This window comes from Danio rerio, chromosome 1 (genome assembly GCF_049306965.1).
Source record: "Danio rerio strain Tuebingen ecotype United States chromosome 1, GRCz12tu, whole genome shotgun sequence".
NCBI lineage: Eukaryota > Metazoa > Chordata > Actinopteri > Cypriniformes > Danionidae > Danio > Danio rerio.
In genome coordinates, this window is record NC_133176.1 from 25,885,616 (window position 1) to 25,905,333 (window position 19,718).

The 19,718-nt window shown below is 35.6% G+C and overlaps 1 protein-coding gene across 8 annotated transcripts in view; it reads right to left on the reverse strand.

Moving 5' to 3' along the window:
• The window catches only part of lrba (LPS-responsive vesicle trafficking, beach and anchor containing), a 431,164-nt gene that overhangs the window by 347,924 nt on the left and 63,522 nt on the right, over window positions 1–19,718 (reverse strand). For all 8 annotated transcript variants that reach the window (XM_073951393.1, XM_073951386.1, XM_068221229.2 and 5 more), the window contains exons 2-7: window positions 17,981–18,212; window positions 12,162–12,262; window positions 7,556–7,651; window positions 4,471–4,592; window positions 3,567–3,693; window positions 2,074–2,193 (exon numbers count right to left, since the gene is read on the reverse strand). In XM_073951393.1, the coding sequence (XP_073807494.1) occupies window positions 2,074–2,193; window positions 3,567–3,693; window positions 4,471–4,592; window positions 7,556–7,651; window positions 12,162–12,262; window positions 17,981–18,212 (798 nt within the window). The remainder of the gene's footprint in view (window positions 1–2,073; window positions 2,194–3,566; window positions 3,694–4,470; window positions 4,593–7,555; window positions 7,652–12,161; window positions 12,263–17,980; window positions 18,213–19,718) is intronic.

The window sequence follows — 19,718 nt, forward strand, 5'->3', positions numbered from 1 at the left end:
CCAAATAATACATTACTGTATGCAACACATCAACATACACTCTAAAACATGTAGGGTTGTTTTAATTTAATGCTGGGTTAAATATGAACAAATCCAACAGTTTGTTAGAAAAATTTAATTATATTTAATTAAATTAACCCAAGATTGGGTTTGTCCATATCTGACCCAGCATTGGGTTAAAACAACCCAGCAAGTGTAGTATTACAATGTCCTTAGTTTGCAGAATAGCTAATGAATGTCCTTTTTCTGAATGAGCACTGTTGTTAGTAGCATGTGAATCTTTGCATGGAAATAGATTCAAGCATACAACATGAAATGTCAGCGCTACACTGTGCTACTTCCGATAGATCGGATTATTATGTCTTTCATTTTCTTTATCATTCCCTTAAAACTTGTTTTAACACATTTTAATCTGTTTTAATAATTTTTATCTCTTTGTTGTTTTTATTTTCTTGTTTCTTTTATTCCTGTTTATGTTAAGCAGACTTTATCAGACTATTTTGATAGTCCGTTTGTTGAATTTAAGTTACATTTACATGCCAACTCATTCTCATTGGATTCTAAGTAGTTAGGTTAGGATTAGTGTAAGTTGGCATGTACTTGCAAAGTTTCTTAAAGTCAGTTAAAATGTCTGTTGAAGGAGCATATCAACAGATATTAAGCATACAGTTTACTGATACTCAAATAGACCATCAAAATAAACTATTACCGAACTTTGAATTAGCATTGTGTGTACCATTACCATTACCTTGCCTAATTAATAACAGTTATTTTACACAAATGCTAATATTCCCATGTCTGAAGAGCAATATTCATACAAAGACATATAATACAAGAGCAATACTTTTCAGATTTAGGACCTCACAGTAGCCCCTTTCACACATACAGACCTTTCCGGAAAATTACCGTCACTTTTCCGAAAAGGGATCATGTGTGAACAGGCCCTTTTTGAAAATACTGGTAAATTCGTTCCGGCAATTTTCCAGAAAAAGAAGTTGTAACAAAACCGGTAATTTGTCAGAATGCTGCACTGTGAATGCAGAAGAAAAATAGCCTGAAAGAGTGCGTTCACGTCTAGAACGCACTGACGTGCGACATCTATTCCAGCCAATCAGAGCATTTAGACTCTTTCACATCCGCGCTGTTTATGAAAATAAAACATTTAGCTGTTAGATGTTTATCAGATCACGTTTCTATGTTTTTTTTATGCCAACTGTGTAAAAATTATCGATAAAATGCTTATGATAAAGCACTGTTTGTTTACCTTTAAGCGCTGATTTTGTTTCTTGACGCGTGTGCACGTGAAGGAGCCGGTGAGCACCAGCACACACACATATTATGTACATCTCGACATGCGAAAGTGTTCCTACGTATGTTTTCATATAAGTTGTTCACAATACTGATCCATCCACAGAATTTGTAACATAGTCAAATGTGTAAACAATTAGCTGCAGTTCGCGCTTCTACCACGCTTCTATTTGTCTCTGAGACAAAAGCAGCTGCGTGAATGCTAAAGCTTTAAATAAAAGTGAAACCATCAACAAATGCCCAACAGCTTCTATGTTTACAAATACAAGTTCAGACAATTATAGCTCATTTCAGGTTAATGATGTCAGAATTTACCAGAATTTTGGAATGGATATGTAAACGGTCTTTTCCGGAAAAAATCCAGAACGTTCTTGCCTGTGTGAAACAAGCTTTTTTTAATTTACCGGTAAAGTCGTTCAAGTAATTTTCCAGATACTTAGCGGTATCGCTGTGTGAAAGGGGCTAGTGTTTAAAAAGAACAGCACATGGTTAAATGATCACATTTAATGTCATCAAATGTTTTTTTTTAACTGCATTGCTGTTGCTCAGCTGTCAAAGCAAGTTGAAAACAAAGTGAACTTTTAAGTTTAACAACTGAAAGCTGCTTCGCTTCATCTTTTAAAGTTCGTGGGTATTTTGGATTTTGTACCTGGCAAAATATTGACAAGCTTTGAAGTGAAACACTACTGGAGAAGAAAGCAGGGCCTCAAGCTTTTTTTCTGCTGTTAAAAGCCAGTAGAATGAGAGATAACAGAGAGCACTTACATCACTTGTGTTGACGAACCAGGTGATTTCGCCATATGACGCCAGCTCTCCGTTGACATAGCAGCTGATTTCACTGTTCTTCCAACGATTATAAATGTGCACTATGGTCACCATATACCACTGTGGTGGAAAACAATTAGAACGGACAGCATGTATATCATATATAATATCAGTATATTAGGTAATAAAATTTTGCATTGTCACTGTACTTTGCTTTTTTTTTTAAATGGAGGAAAGCCATATTTGATATTGCAGATTTATTTAGAAATATATACTTATGTAGTCCCTTTACCTTAGTTTGAATACCTTTGGTTGACAGAAATAAGCAATTATATAACTTGTGTGTTTAACTTTGCTACAGATACAAGACAGTGGTCCATTTCTACCCTCCAGTAATGGTCTCACCCAGATCTTTTTAAATCTCCATCAAGTGGTGAGAAAAGGTGCTTATCCCTGAGGCACGACATCTCCAGGGGGAATGAAATGGATTCTAAATATAGGCCAAATACAACCTACATAAGCTTTTTTTAGAGTACTTGTGGATTTCTTTATATATTAAATATGAATTTCAGTATAATTAGCCCTATAAGTACAACACTTCCTGATAATCCCGGAAAGGCCTGTCCATTGATGCAAATAAATACATACAATTGAAGTCAAAGTGATCAGCCTCCCTACGATATTTCTTTTCTTTTTCAAACATTTCCTGATTTTTAACAGAGCAAGAAACTGTTCACAGTATTTCCTATAACATTTTTTCTTCTAAAAGATTTATTTGCTTCATTTCAGCTACAATAAAAGCAGTTTTTTAACCATTTTAAGGTCAATATTATCAGCCCCCTTAAGCAATATTTTTTTCGATTGCCTACAAATCAAACCACTGTTATACAATAAGTTGCTTATTTCACCTAACTTGTCTAATTAACATAATTAACCTACATATTAAAATGCACTTTATGCTAAATACTAATATCTTGAAACATATCTTGTAAGATAGCATGTACTGTCACCATGGCAAAGATAACAGAAATCAGTTATTAGAAATTACAGAAGCTATTCAAACTATTATGTTAAGAAATGTGTTGAAAAAATGTTCTTTCAGTTAAACAGAAATTGAGGAAAAAAATATACAGGGGGGCTAATAATTCAGGAGGGCTAATAATTCTGACTTCAATTGTAAATTTCAAATGTACTGTATCCGTGTGCATTTGTGAATAGGTGAAAGACTGCATGTCTCATTGGATCATCCTTCACTGTGATTGCCCAGTTTTAGTCTTAAGGTGTAAACTGAGGACGCTTGTCCATTCAAGGGGTCATGTGGGATCCGAGCAGGAAAAAGGATCTGCTTTCTTCTTGCAAATGCTCAGACATGACACAGACCCTCCTTCTTTTATGTCAATTTTGCTATCTTTTAAACTGTATAGATAGAGATAAAAATTTAGCAAAAGTACATGAAAAGAGTACAGGGTAAGCAGATAAAAAGTGACTCATACCTTCTGGGGTTTGAAGTCATATTTCACACAGTGCTGGAAGCCTTTGGCTTTGGATTTTAGAGAGGTCACTATCAGACATCCACCCACAAAGTGTGCAGAGTAGCCCAAACCTTTGTTGGTGCGGAAGCTGGAGATGAGAGAAAATGCAGACCTCAATTAAATACAGGTTCAATTTCAAATAAAGGGTGCTCAAACTTGCACAGCTCTACTCGAAAAAGAAAGAGTAGCTGCAGATTTAACCCTTGAATGTATGAATTTTTAAAATGTCAGTTTTTAATTGTTAAACTGCAAAAAAGTATGAACATATCACATTAAATGTTGTAATCAACTACCTAAACCTGAGTTTAAAATAGTTTAATGTTATTATATCAGTTTTTGTGGTGTGATAACTAAAGACAGACATTTACATTACTACGTAGTACAGTATGTGCCTATGCTGTATAATCATTCTTCAGATCCTTGTTACTCTATTACTCAAAATTTAAAATCATATATGAAAGAATGCCTGTACTGTCAGCTTAGTAGCTCAGAAGATTCCTACAGACATCCTACAGTTATTTCCGCAGGGTCAATTATCATTTGGCGAGTCAAAATAGCTCCATTTGCATAAATTACATTTTTGACAGAATTAATTATAAGCTGAATATAGGACAAGGCTGTGAAATGCTGCCCTTGAGAAGCATAGATGGAAAAAGTGGAAAACAGTCATCCTTCTTAGCATTCTTACTGACCAACTATCAACACTTTTTTTTAAAAGCTGACAATCAACATAGAGTACCTGTCAAACAAGAAACGCTCAGCTAATCTTTCTCTATGTGTCTGGTTCTCAGATACAAGCCTCTTCAGTAAAGGTGTTTTATTTGACATCATTGGACTGTGTGATCAGTGTTTATGCGTGACCCACCAGTAGAGATAAGGCTTGTCCTTGTCAACGTTTATGTTATTGATGGGGTCCAGACGCAGCCAGGTGTGGAAGGTGAAGCCATTCTGGTATGGCCACTTTGCAATAGGAGGAAGAGCAATGGCCTGAAGGTGTATAAACAAACGAGAGAAAAAAATAAGTTGGGTTATTTTCTGTCATTCTGTTTTAGATAAATAATATACGAAAAAAATGAGGTGATCATGCGAAAATGACAATTTTGGTTTTCGATTTCCAAAAATTTGCTGCAGATCAAGAGTGCAAAGGGAAAACCTCCACAAAATTTGAAAAACATGAGTGGGTAAAGCTATGATGTACAACATTGTTGACTCTTTCATCGTCAATAAAACATTGCTTTGACTTTTAAACCAGAATAATTTAAGTTATTGAGTTAAAGTCGTACAAAATAACTTTATATTATTTAAGAAAAAATAATCAATTATTACACAGAATTTTCAGTTTGACCCAGAATCTTCATTTCAGTGCATCTATAATAAATAGTGTAGCCTAAAGAATTTTTTTGTATACTTTGCTAAACCCTTGAAGAATTTAGCATTTGAGCAGGACAAACGAGGAAAACAATGTCCTTGGCGAGAGTCCACAACAGTTGAAAACATCCTGTCATGTTTGTGGGTTATGGATAAAAAAGCAATCAGTGTTATTTTCTTCTAGCATCCTCTCTCTGCTTTAATAAGATCTAAGCAACATCCAATCTAAGTACATCCTGAGAAAACAAAAATTTTGGTGAACTTTCAACTGGACACTGACAACACAGAAAGAGTTCCATAAACACGCCCTTTAAAAAAATCCAAATGCTTTTATCATGCCCTTGAAGGGTTCTTTGGGAAAAGGATGCCATATGTAGGGACACAGTAAGAATGTAAAGTATGAGAAAGAAATACTGCTTTTTTGATGGGCCCATCAAGAAGTCCATTAAAGAAGGGAACATTTATTTGTTTGTGCCATTCATAAAGAGTAGCACATTGGGATGTTCATTGGGATTCACCCATAATAAAAGCCACCAAGCTGACATGATGGTAAGTGATTTTAAACCAAAACATGCAAAAACACGCAAAAGCGGTGTCTCATTTCAGAGGCTGCATCCTCTGAAGGATGCAGACATCAAAGGTGAGTCCTTCGAAGTCCAAACAGGCTGAACCGAGTGTTTTGAAATAAGATGATCTAGCAAAGAGAGGATGGATCTCATCACCAGGCAACAGTAACAGCCGCTGTTAATAAGCACTAATAATAAATGTAATGACTTTTTTCAAAGTGACTTACAGTAAAACTTATTTTAAACTATCTAAAGGCAAAACAAAGTATACAAAAGCTGGAAATATATTTCCTTTTATCCACACATGTACACATAAAAAGGAAAACTGTCTATAAAATCCCTCTTTAGTAAGACCTGTCATACTTATTTGTTCTTTAACACGAGTTTAGATATCCAAGTAAAAGAAACTTAATTTAAACCAGAGTTTTATTTTAAAAGCGCCCTGCTGTCATCAGCACACAATGAATCTTGGGACGTCGAGGCTGTGAAGGATTCACTGGTTGTATCCTTCATTACCTGGGAAACGAAGGACGCATTTGGAGGCTGCATTTGAAGGAGCCTTCGAATGTTTTTGAAATGAGACAGCCTTTGTCGCAGCGCGATAACGCAGCGCACTTCGAATGCATCCTTCGAAGGATGCAGCCTCTGAATGAGACACAGCTAAGAGAAAGGCAGTACAAATGAAATCAAAACTAACCATATGATTTTGTTAGCTCACATTGCTAGTTTTATGGTTTATCTGTGTATATCATTAAGATAAAAATTTGTTTGTCCTTGTAATCATTAATTGAAATCTAAATTTGCACTTTGTTTTTGCTTTTTTTTTTCAGTTAAATTGCCAAATTATGCATGTCTTAGGTATTGGGTGTGGTTAACACACTAATCCGTGCCCCTCCAACTGTCAGTTTTGACAACAAACAGAAATCTGAGGACATTTACGTTAGGCTGTAAGAACTCTTCTGAAATCATTTTCCTGAATGAAATGCCTACTTTACTACATCCATTGAGCTTGCAGTAGAAAAAGCAAGCCACGCACACTGTATATTATTCCGTTTCTGCGTCACAATACAAAAAAAAAAAAAAAAAACGCTTCCAGTTTATGAACTAATGATAAAAACTCAAAGACGTCAAATTGTACCTGCCGGTACAGACATCTAGTCTCTACGCTGGAATTTACACAAGAATATACATGGCTGTGAGGTAGCTTAAAATTTATTTTCAAACAGTAAGAACGAATTTGCTCGAAATAATGTAAAAACAACCAATTTTCACTTTTTTGTGAAATATGTGTGTCCCAATGGTGTTTTTAGCAACGACATATAATGTATATGATATATATATCAAATATCTGTCAACATCTATGGCAACATTTAATATTAGAAAATTATAGAAGCTACTGTCCTCCTCAGTACACAAAAAAACTCAAATGCACATCAGTGTCTGCAATAAAACAGATAGGATGTCAACAAATATATCCTAAACATTTAGCAGTTTCTTATTTTTAAAAGACTACAAAGTGTTTTAATTTAAACTAAAAATAAAAGTTTCATTTACTCTGCATTCCATTGCAAAAAGAAATTCAGCATTCAGTGAATTGTTCAGCTACTCTAAATCAAAAAACTTTATCATCTTTGCTCCAGAAAGTAGTTAAAGTTTCCTGGGGATGTTATTCATTCCAGTAAACTTCTATCTATCACATGACTAAAGGAATGTCTGGGTAATTAAGTGAAAGATTGGGAGAAGATATACTGAAGCCGCAAACCACTCTGTTAAGTGTTCTCTTAAAAAGAAAGGGAAATTGTAGAACATTAATCAAAAAGTGCACAGCATAATAAGGTTATTATAGAGAGGAAGTTAAACAACTTAGCAGAGGACAAGGAATTCTGGCATGTATAGTTCAAATCACTATGGGGAACACAAAAGTTCCCTTTGCTGAAAAACAACAATAAATATGTTCACAGTTTACAAAGACTTAAAGCCAGCGCAGTCAGACTGATGTTTGGGTCAGGGTCTTACCGCAGCACTCTTCCCTGGGAAGCTGAAAAAGGAATCTGGGCCATTTCTTTGAGCCATGGACTTCAACACAGACAGCAGCTTGACAGCGTGAGGTGGCTAATAGATAGAGAGAGGGAGAAAAAAAGCTGTTTTTAGACACCTTGAACAAAGAAAAAAGAAAAATGGCACGGATAGTCGCAAGAATAAATGCTTGTTATAGCTTGATGTTTCAGTATTGTCCTGTACACATACTACATATAAAAGATATTTCAACTGTATTCAGATAACATAGGCACATATCATTTAGCTTAAAATCTACTCATGGTGTGTCAAATAAAATTTGATTTCTGAATTTACTGAGCTAAACACATTTCCTAACAAAAGACATGGTTTCCGCTACATTCAGTTTTTTATGGCAGGGCGCCTTACCAAAATTCATTCCCGCCACGGCTACAATACAGCTTCATTCAAAACATTCAGTTTTTTGTTTTGTTTTTTATTAGCAGGTTATAATGGCACCAAAACACATTAAAAGGTATGTGAATTATAGCAGAGCAAACCTTTCTGTAATTGTAGTAGTGCTGTGAGTTATTTGTTTAACCCTTGAAGGTGACATACTGACTGGCTGACAGGTGTGTGATACACGAGACCGACAAACAAGACGTAGCTTTCAGTTATGATGAACACAGTTTCCATAATTATACTTTATTTATAGATAAAGGTCTGTGGTTCTGCATACAATGACTTTATCTTGCTGGAGTGTATAGCCGTTTCACTTTACTTCAGGATGCATCAATATCGTTCTATAGGTCTACTGAAGACAATCATAAATATTCCTAGAAAATCCAGAGCCTAGAAATATGCCGTGCTTTGATTGTTTCCATGAACTTGCATTTACATGTTTCTACATACTGTACTCTCACACTGATATTTTCTCAGAATAGCTCTAATTCGTTTTATCCCATTTGGTCAAACCATGATTTTTATAGTTGTAGACTCGTTGAAACCTGTCTACAAAGTCACACACGAACTGTGTGTGTGTTACATTCTGAGTCAAACCCGGTGTGGTACATTCCACGTCACTTCCGGTATGTGGTACATTTCCTTTCCGTAAGGAATCTGTAATTGTAAATTTGTTTCGGGACTTGTAAAAGTGTTTTGCGTCTTGTTATTTTTTTTCTAAAATGTAAATTTGTTTCGTCCTTGATAAAATTGTTTTTCCTATGTAATTGTGTCTGATGATAGGTAAAAATGTTTTTCAAAATGTAAATTTGTCTCAAGCTTTGTAAAAGTGTTTCACACTTTGTAATGTTGTTTTGCACTTCCCATCCACCGTACTTTATGTAAACTAATTCACTGTTATCCCAATACTTTTGTGTTATTTGACTGTTTGTAACTTCATAACTAACTCAAAAGCCTAAAAACTAAATCTTTCTTGATTTTTGTGTTTTTCAAACACAGAATGCAGTTGTTCGAAGGATTAATAAACATATGCAAATCACCATCATTTATAATTTGTTACGTGGCTGTTGAGATCTTGATCTTTTAATGATTAATCGTGCAGCTTACACTGAATGCATAAATGCAAGCTAAACATGTAATGATTGAAAACACCAAAGAAACCCTCCACATCCCATATAACCTATCACGACTTCTTCCGTCATCATTATATTTTACAGGTAAGCCTAAACACTTTCATACATGTGATTTGAATGACGCAAGAGGCAATCTCTTGGCGATAGTAACAAATTTAGGATTTGTCTACAAGTAAAATTTTATTCATTTTATTCATTTTTATTAATTTATTCATTCAATTCAAATTTATTCATTCATATTCATGTGTTCCAAACTGTGGGTTGTGATCCATATGAATCACAGATCAACCATAATTCGTTACAGCCCTACTAATGTCTAATGACAAACTTATTTTGCTTGTTTGTCTTTGCTATGATGACAGTATATACTATTTATCTAGTTATTTTACAAGTTATTAAATTTTAGCTTATGGAGTTAGTTAGTTTAAAAATTACAATTATGTTATTAATAAAAGTCTCAGGGACTAGGAATAACACAAGCATCAGTTTTTGGTTGAACTAACACTTGAAAGTGCTATTTAAAGGTTTAACTATTTGGCAAAACAATTTAAACAAATAAAACAATAAAAATAAATTACAAATAAAGAAATAAAATTTTCTTCAGGAGAAAAGTTTATATAAAATCCTATCAAAAATGTCCATGCTCTGTTAAACATTAATTTTACAGTAGGGCTAATAATTTTGTCTTCAACTGTATTTGCTGCTCTAATAATGTGTACATCAGACAAGAAAGTTGCTTAAAAAAAAGTTCCTGCCTTTAGGTTACATGATACAGACACATGGATGTGTGAACTCCTATTGCTCCTCAGGTGTTTATTGCATGCTCTGATCAACAACACTGCCTCAGAAAAACAAGATAATCTGTCAAACGTCTTTGTACTGTTTCAACATCTGCCTTGCCTAAGGACAAAAGTCTAAAGAAACTCTTAGAATAAAACAAGAAACATTAAATAAAATGTTGTGCAATGTTTCTTATATACATTGGATCCGTAAAGTATTCATAGCGCTTCACTTTTCCACATTTTTTATGTTACAGCCTTATTTCAAAATAGATTAAATTCATTTATTTCCTCGAAATAACATACAGACATTGTATAAAAATAAAATAAAAAAAAGATTTTTATAAATGGTTTTAAATTTATTAAAAAACAAAAGAAATCTGAAAAATCACATGTACAGAAGTATTCACAGCTATGCTCAATACTTTGTTGATGCACCTTTGGCAGCAATTACAGCCTCAAGTCTTTATGAACCTGTCTTTGGGAATTTTTGCTCATTTCTCTTTGCAGTGCCTCTCAAGCTCTCAATCAGGTTGGATGGGAAGTGACGGTGAACAGCCTTTTTCAGATCCCTCCAAAGATGTTTAATAGGATTTAGTACTGGGCTCTGGCTGGGCCACTCAAGGACATTCACTGAGTTATTGTGAAGCCACTCCATTGATATTTTGGCGGTGTGCTTTGGGTCATTGTCTTGCTGGAAGATGAACCATCGCCCCAGTCTAAGGTCAAGAGCACTCTGAAGCAGGTTTTCATTCAGGATGTTTCTGTACGTTGCTGCATTCATCTTGCTCTTCATCCTGACTAGTCTTCCAGTTCCTGCAGCTGAAAAACATCCCCACAGCATGATGCTGCCACCACCATGCTTCACTGTAGGGATGGTATTAGCCTGGTGATGAGCAGTGCCTGGTTTTCTAAAATGCAACGCCTGGCATTCACTCCTAGGAGTTAAACATGTAGTCTCATCAGACCAGAGAATTTTGTTTCTAATGGTATTAGAGTCCTTCAGATGCCTTTTGGCAAATTCCAGGTGGGAAGTGGCTTCCCTCTGGCCACTCTATCATACAGGCAGACAGAGTGACCATCAGGTTATTGATCACCCCCCTGACTAAGGCACTTCTCCCTCGATCACTCAGCTAAGATGTCTAGCCAGCTTTAGGAAGAGACTTGGTGGTTCCAAACATATTCCACTTATGGCCACTGTGCTTATTGGAACTTTCAGAGCAGCAGAACCTTTTCTGTATTCTTCCCCAGTCTTGTGCCTCGAGACAATTCTGCCTTGGAGGTCTACAGGCAATTCCTTTGTCTTCATGCTTGGTTTGTGCTTTGACATGCACTGTCAACCCTGGGACCTTATACAGACAGGTGTACGCTTTTTTAAATCATGTCCAATCAACTGAATTTAACTCCAATTAAGCTGCTGAAACATCAAGAATGATGAGAGAAAACAGAATGTATCTGAGCTCAATTTAGAGCTTCACGGCAAAGGCTGTAAATACTTATGTACATGTGATTTTTTAGGTTTTCATTTTTAATACATTTTCAACAATTTCAAAGAAAACTTTTTTTCACATTGTATTTATGGGGTAGTGTGTGTAGAATTTTGAGAAAATAAACTAATTTAATTCATTTTGGAATAAGGCTGTAACAGGAAAATGTGAAAAAAGGCAATCGCTATGAATACTTTCCGGATGCACTGTATAAAATGCTTAAAAAGTGTTTTATTCAGAGCATGCAATGAAAAAAGAGAAACATGTGTATTCTATCAAAACTGTTTAAAGAAAAAAGTATATTATCTGTGCATATTTTATCAAAGTTATATTCAGAAATTATGTAAAACAAGGCTACCGGTGTCCTCAAATTATATTTGCTTTTATAACACATTGTAAATAAATGTATTTTGGTTCTCACACCCCACTTTTTTCCAATTTAAATTTAACAGTACTGAGAAAAGAAAAACAAAAGAAAACAGAAATGATAGTGTCATCCACTATAAACATCAAGACTAAAATGTATTTAAAGTAAAACTAATGGCATATGGAGAGATGCACTGCACGAATGAATGCGTGTCTCTCAGTCGGCACAAATCTAAATGTGTGGCCTTTGAGCATGTTTTGCTCGCTTGATGTAGCGTTATATAAGTTGCTTTGGAGTCACAGCACATTTCAGACGATTTAAAAAGGAACTCATGTTTCAAAAAATACAGTATTTCTTGGCAATAATGTCTTCGTGAGTAGGAAAGAAAAAAACGATTACCCATTGGCCTTGTTCTCCCTTCAGCTTACTGAAATACAGCTTCAGTTCCTTCACTGTGATGCTGTAGCTGGCCAAAACTCCAAGCATGTCCACCATCAGATCTGAAAACGTATCATTTACACACACATAAACAAAAGATGAATGCTTACATTTGAAGTAATATGAAGTGACTTTTACAGAACATTTGAAGTGATATTTATAGGAGACTTTGGATTTACAGACAGCTACTGAATTCAGTCTGTATTCCTAACTATTTATGCCCTGTTATGCTAGAAACTGTATTGGATGTAATAGAAACTATAAATGTCCTATGGGTCTCTACTGGTTATTTTTTACCTTCTAGTTGCACATTAAACTCTAAAAGAATATTATATTGAATTATTATGGTCCCACTTAGGCATGGGACAATATTGTTTTCAAGGTATAACGCGGATTGGAAAAGGTTTCAAAACCACCAAAATTTTCTGCTATACTGTTCCTATGGTTTATGTAAGATTTTTTATTTACTTTTTTCTAGTTTTAGGAAGACAGTATCACCAGCAGAAAAGATGCCATTTTAAACTGTAAATAAATCTGTGTTTTAGAAACTAATAAAGATGGCAAAAGTCAATGATTTATTTCAATTATAGAGCCTGACATGTTCACTGCTCCAAAATATTATAAAACTTTCTCAAAATCAAATGTATTGCGTTAAAAGGGGGAAAAAGTTTTTGTTTTTTTACTCGTTGTACTCTTGTTTTTTACTTTTTACATTTAAAAAGAATATACTTTAGAGCAGTAATCACAAAACCGTGAAACAGTGATATTTTTATGCAAGGTTATCATATCGTCAGAATCTTATACCAGCCCATGCCTAGTCCCACTTTATAACAAGTGACCTTAACTAATATGTACTCACATTAAAATTAATAATTTGTTACCATGTACTTAATGCGTAAAATACATGTTTTTACATGCTTGGTAAAAAACCTGCATGTAATTATATCTATAATTAATTTATTTAATTACATTTATCATAACATTGTGGACCACACCTTACACTTTAACCCACCCACAAAACCTACCCATACCACTAAAGCAGCCCCTAATGCTACCCGTATCCCACCTCAAGAGCACCAGAAGTGTTCTACAATACATTATGACCACATCAAGTACATTGTATTTATTTTTTGATGTAAGTACCTAGTAGCCTAACCAGGGACTTTGGCTAGAAGCCTATATTCAGAGCATCAGCTGTTTTAAACTGTAGCAATGTTATACTGCATTGTCACCGTTAAACCTACTACTAATAAAATATTTACAAAGACATTTGTAGTGAAAACCACCACAACTTCTTTTATGGTTTCTTTAAAATTTTTTCAAAGCTGCATCACCACAAAACCAAACATCTTTCAGCAAGTGATACAAGATGCAGACTAACGATACTCTCATTCTTTATTATACTATAGAAAACTTCCAACTATAAACACTATATTATTATATCAGTGCTTCCCACAGGTTTGAAATATACTTGCGGTGGTAGCCAGATTGAAACACATTTATTACCCAGGGCACAAAACTGACACAAAATGTATGTGCTTTTTAGCAATATTTTTAACAATCTATTATGACACTGTTATACACTGTTTCTTTTCAATAGGTCAAAGTTTTAAAAAAGTCTGTAGAAATAAAAAAGATACTCTATTTCTCTTATTTTTATGACAATCAAATAGAGACAATTACTCTAAATTACATTTTTATTAATGATTATTTAATAATTAAAATAAAAAGAGTAGATTATTTAAATAAGGCAAATTAGTTGATTAAACATTTCTAATGATGTACATTTTGCAGCCAGTTTAGATGTTATTTCGTCCCCCTAATATAGTAAGGTTTTTGAATCATTTATTTATTCATTTTCTTTTCGGCTTAGTCCCTTTATTAATCTGGGGTCGCCACAGCAAAATGAACCGCCAACTAATCCAGCACGTTTTTACGCAGCGGATGCCCTTCCAACCGCAACCCATCACTGGGAAAAGTTTATGAATTGTTTAGATTAAAGAATCTACTGAATACTTTTTCTCTCGGTCTAGAGGCTGTACGCACTGTCAGCTGTGAAGCCAAGTCTTTAATAAAAGAGTAATGTAAAAATGCATACAATTAACAACAAAGTAAAAGCAAAAGTCAACTCCCGGATATTTTAGGGGATTTAGAAACACGGGGATGCATTTTTAAGCTCAAATAAAGAACATCTCTTTGGGTCTCTGCATAGCCTGAGAAACTGTCTGAGGAAGTGTTGTTGACAGTCCTTGTACATGCACAATGAGCAGTTTGAAATGTGTAGGGCAAGAGAAGATCTTCCACTGATTAATCGAACGCGTATGCTTAGTTATCTTGGACTGATAAAAAAAGTGTAAAAGGATGATAATATTGATAAATTTTTTTTTTTTTTAAATGTTTACACTTCATCAAATATACTTGGGCGGTTGTTAATATACCTGGGCGGCCCCCCCAAGTAAAGTCTATGTGTGGGAAGCACTGACTCTATTATGCTATGTTTTCTTCTATACTCGTGATGGTTTGCATGTGCTACACCTTTTACAACATGTGCTAAAGCATTGAGGACAAGCAAATCTGTTCTGTTAAAGAGGCAGAATTGCACCTGTGATCAAGTTGCATTTAGGCTTCATCATGGTCCAGTAACATTGAGATTTAAACAGTTGCATACACTCAAACTTTTTTTTAAACAGTAATGTAAAATCTATATTTGGAAGGCTCTGGCATGCCAAACTGAGCATTGTGGCTAATTAGCCCTGTCTGACTCTGAGCTCTGCTGTGTGACAGTGCTGCCAGGATGAACTACATGCTGACTGAGCAATGATAGAAACTCATCAGCCTCGTGGAGAGCGTCACGACTCATAATTACGCATATAATCTAAGCACTAGGAAAATGTTACAATGCAGTGTAGAGCGCTGGGTGGATATGTTGAATATTCATGTCGATTTTATTTCTCCCAATGTATAGTTAAAATGATACCATGCCACACACTAGTATAAATACAAAAGTCCTTTAGAAGGTTGATAATGTTATTAATAAATATTTAAAGCTCAAAGTTATAAAAAGTACATGGGTGACTTGATTTGTTATCCCCAATGCCAGTTCTATTTCATAACCCTTTCCTTTGAAGAACAGTAAAGGTGTAGGGATGAAGATATTCCCTGTATGACTGCTACAACACCCGTATGCGTCATCATATGTTGCTGCTCATCTCATACGTCAAACAAGATGTCGTCTGCCATAGTCATTCCAGAAGGCAGTCAAGTTTAAGCCTCCGGGTTTCCTCAGGCATCCCTGTTACGACTGATGGATGTTGTTGCGAGAAGCACAAAACTGTACTGTGTACTTACATAGTGCTCATATTCATGGATGTAACCAGACGAAAACAACCCTAACGTTATCCCAGACGTGCTGTAAATAGCATATTCACTGTCACTAGTCTTTTCTGATCAGACTGGCCTGTTCTCTTAAGTCATCCATTTTGTGAAGTTATCAGAATTTAAAATATTGTATTGTAATACTATAAGTGACTATCATTAAGAAAATGTAACGGTTTTTAAAATGTTGCTTTGATAAATTGTAAAAATCGATCATTGTTTTTGTTAAAAATCCTTATTAATGCCTTATTTACATTTATGGTTCTCCTTGATTGCTTATTCTCATTGGAAATTCTCATATCATTTCATTTTTAAGGCTTGAAAGGCATTTTGAAGGGCTTTATGGCCCTACAACTCACCCTTACGCCTCCTAGCAAAAAAGAATCAAGACCCCCATACATCTTCAAATGAATGCACTTAAATGGAGGGGTATGGGAAAGTGGATGGGCTTAAGCCTCATTCACACTATGAGCGACTCCAAGCAACAAAGCGACAAACGATCATTTCAATGCAGAGTGAGCGACCTCCATCTATGCGAGCAACAGTGTCCGTTGGCAACCAGGTGGGTGTGACGAGTGAGTCGACAAAGTTGAGAATCCTTCAAGTCTATGCAAATGAAGAGCAGCTTGCTTGAGCGACAGCCAATTGATGCACCAGTAGAGTTCATGTGATCTTTTCTCAGCTCATACAGAGGCTGGTTGTGTTCTCCATGCTGTAGACTTACAAAGACCTGCGTTTGCAGCAGGTCGCCACCCAGAGCGACAAGCAGCTACAAAGTCGTTGCTAGTGTGAATGAGGCATAAGGAATAGAATTTGTTTAATGTATAAACTATATGCTAGTAATGTATAAAGTGTATCCTATTTACTTTTTTAGGATCTGAGATAAACTATAGAGTGGTGATAATTTCAGTTTATTTAAATTATTTTTTTCATTAATAATAAATGTAAATATAATTGAAATCACTACATTTATTTCGTTTTATTAGTATTATTATTTAAAGCATTTTAGATTAGTTTATTTTTATCATTACAAGTATCATGTACAGTAAATAGAGTCTCCAAGAGTTCGTTTCATGCGGTTAGGCTGTATGAATTGCTAAGAATGGCCAGGTTTCCATCCTAACATGAAGCAAATGTTTTCAAAGTTTGCAAATAATGATAATAAAAACAATAGTTAAAAAAAATCACAAATGCAAATTAAGTGTTTCCATCAAGTTGTTAGAGCGGCTGACTGTAGTATTTGGTAACCTCTTAACCGACAGTAGGGGTGTCAAAATTAATCGTTTCTTCGGTGCACCGCGATGCAGACACGGACAATTCGGTATCGGTTCAGTAATAATCATAACCAGTTATTACTGACGTCATTTATCTCATATGCGCTTTGTCACGAGGGAGGCGATCGTGAGTATTTACAGCGCTTTAACTACTTAAAACTCATAAACTGTGCACAATTTTACTGTGTGTGTTTGCTGGATCAGTCTTTCACTGACAAATACAACAAAAGCCCCTATTTCACTGAGATTGAGAGAATGAAAGTAGCCTACTCCATTTCTCTCTTTCTCTCTCTCTCGCTTTCGCTCTGTCTCTCTCTCTTTCTCACACACACAAACACAGTGGCCCATTTGACCTGCTGGGGTGGCTTTTCTTCTCCTCTCGGCTGTTTTACAGCATTACGTTTGGATACAGAAACGAGCGCGTGTCTGCAGAGTTTTCTCCACCGTGTCTATCATACATCAGCTGTGAGATCGCCACTGCCGCCTGCCGCTTATCAGTGTCACTTATCTAAAGAGCGCAGCGCGCAAGTGCCAATCGCAACCGTTTTTGCTGAGGGTGTGACCAATCAAAGAAGTGTAAGAGAACTAGACAAGGATCAGAAATTGAGCTGGATGTTTATATTTGTTTATATTATTTGCTTAATGCTCATTTTGTTTAAAGTTAGTTTATATATCTGACTGTTTGTATTAAACGACAAAATTGTATTACAAATAATATATAAATATAAATATATTCATACATTTTAATACAAATGCTGCTGTGTAGAAAAATATAAAACTGTGTTTGGAAAGCATTGTCAATGCACCGTGATGCACCGAGATATCAAATTGAACTGAATCGATGGCATGATAATCGTTACCGAACTGTGAGACTAGTGTAGGTTCACAGCTCTAACCGACAGTACAGTTTCAGTAACAGTACAGCCTGTTTACGACTTAAGATTGACTAAGGGTGAATTAAGATAACTACTTTACTGCTTTAAATATATAAGTTTAAAAACTATTTCAGTTTTCATAAATACTCTAAAATAATATTGCTAACATTATAATAAGCAGTACATATATTTATATTTAAATTTATTAATTAAATTGCTGTTTAATTTAGAAAACATCTCATCCTTTTTTACACACCTGCTATCATGGTCTCAGCTCGGTCTATGCGCTGTAGCACCAGCTGGATGAGGCCAATATCAGTGCAGGCCTGAAGGTTTCGTAAGCTCTTCTTCAGTACGGCCGTGAACATATTCCACACTTCTGCCTGGCAAGTGGAGTCACATTTATCCAGCAGTTCCACCATACAGATGATGCTCTCCGTCTCCTGAATGATGAAGTTCATCTCCAGGTCAAACTGACCCCCAACCAGCTGCACAGAAACAGAAAAAAAAAATGTAAATATGAGACAATGTCAGTCTCAAGTAAAAGGCCAACAGATTAAGACAGTAGAGGAAAGATGTCTTTCAACAATGCGAAAACAAATCATCTTTACACAAAAACGGAACAAAAATCTAATCAAATGAAAGTAATAGCCTGAATATTTAGAGTTACTCCATGTTGTCGGTTTTTGTTGGCTTTATTCCTGACATTTTAATCCAAATAGCCAAATCCCAAGGCTGAAATTCATGCCAATCCCATTGTAAAACATCTGTCAGAGTCTGAATGTAAAAAAACACTTCACAACTGGATTACCGGTACAGGATTTACATCTTGCCTCATCACAGATTCACTTTTAACCCTTTGCCATAACACAGTTTGACCCCTGAGCAAGAAAGCACTACTGTAATTGCACATTGTCATGATGACAGCAGATGCTCTGAGAGCATGATTCATAAACCTAGATTAACCTTAAAATTATGACATCATGACTGAGTCCCACGCATCACAGATAAAAGCCAGAAGCTCTGCAAAATATTTTCATATAACAATGTACATTTTGGAATATTTGTAATATGATGTCTCATCATTATCATCATCATCATATTCAACTGTTTATCCGGAGCCAGGTTGTGGCTGCAAAAGTCTCAGAAGAAAACACCCAGACTTTCCTCTCCCCAGAAACATCGTCTAGCTTCTGTGTGGGATCCTAAGGCATTCACAGACAAGCAGAGAAACATAATCCCTCTAGCGTGTCCTGGTTTCCCATGGGTCTCGTCCTGGTGGGATAAGCTCGGAACACCTCTCTAGGTAGGCATCCTAGATGCAGAGCCACCTCAGGTGACACAGTTACTCAGCCTATCTCTTAGGGTGCGCCCTAAACGACCGGCTTATTATGGTGGAGGGGTTTGAGCAAGATCATAAAAGTGATCATAGAAGCTATGTGGTCAGGGGCTAAATAACCCTGGTAGGGTCGCCCAAGATAAAAATGTTTAAAAGTTAAAAAACCCATTTTGAGTACAATAAAATTGAGGACCATGATGTTGACCTGTATGGAGCAACCAAAGCATCATACTAAAGCCAGGCCTAAGGTTGGGGCTTGCATGCGAGTGGCTAGGTTATTTTTACGGGTAAGCTTGATCAGGCACGCGTGTCCACTGCCAAATAGTACCAATACCTTTTTGGTGGGCGTTGTGTATGACAGAAAGTTGCAGTTGACGTCATTCTCGCTCCAGAAACTTGTGTATGAATGTTAATAACTAACCTTTCTATCAATATCAACATGATTTGATTACAGCTGCAGATCAATGATAATGCGAAATAGTAGCTCACTGTAGGGTCTGCGATTAAATAAAGAAAAAATAATAAAATAAAACATCTATGAAAACAGAGATCCTTAGAGACTGAAATGTTACCAACTACAAAAACAAAAACAAACAAAACAGCATTTAGGCCATATTTAGGTTAATAAATTATTCTAAATATATGCAGTCAGGAC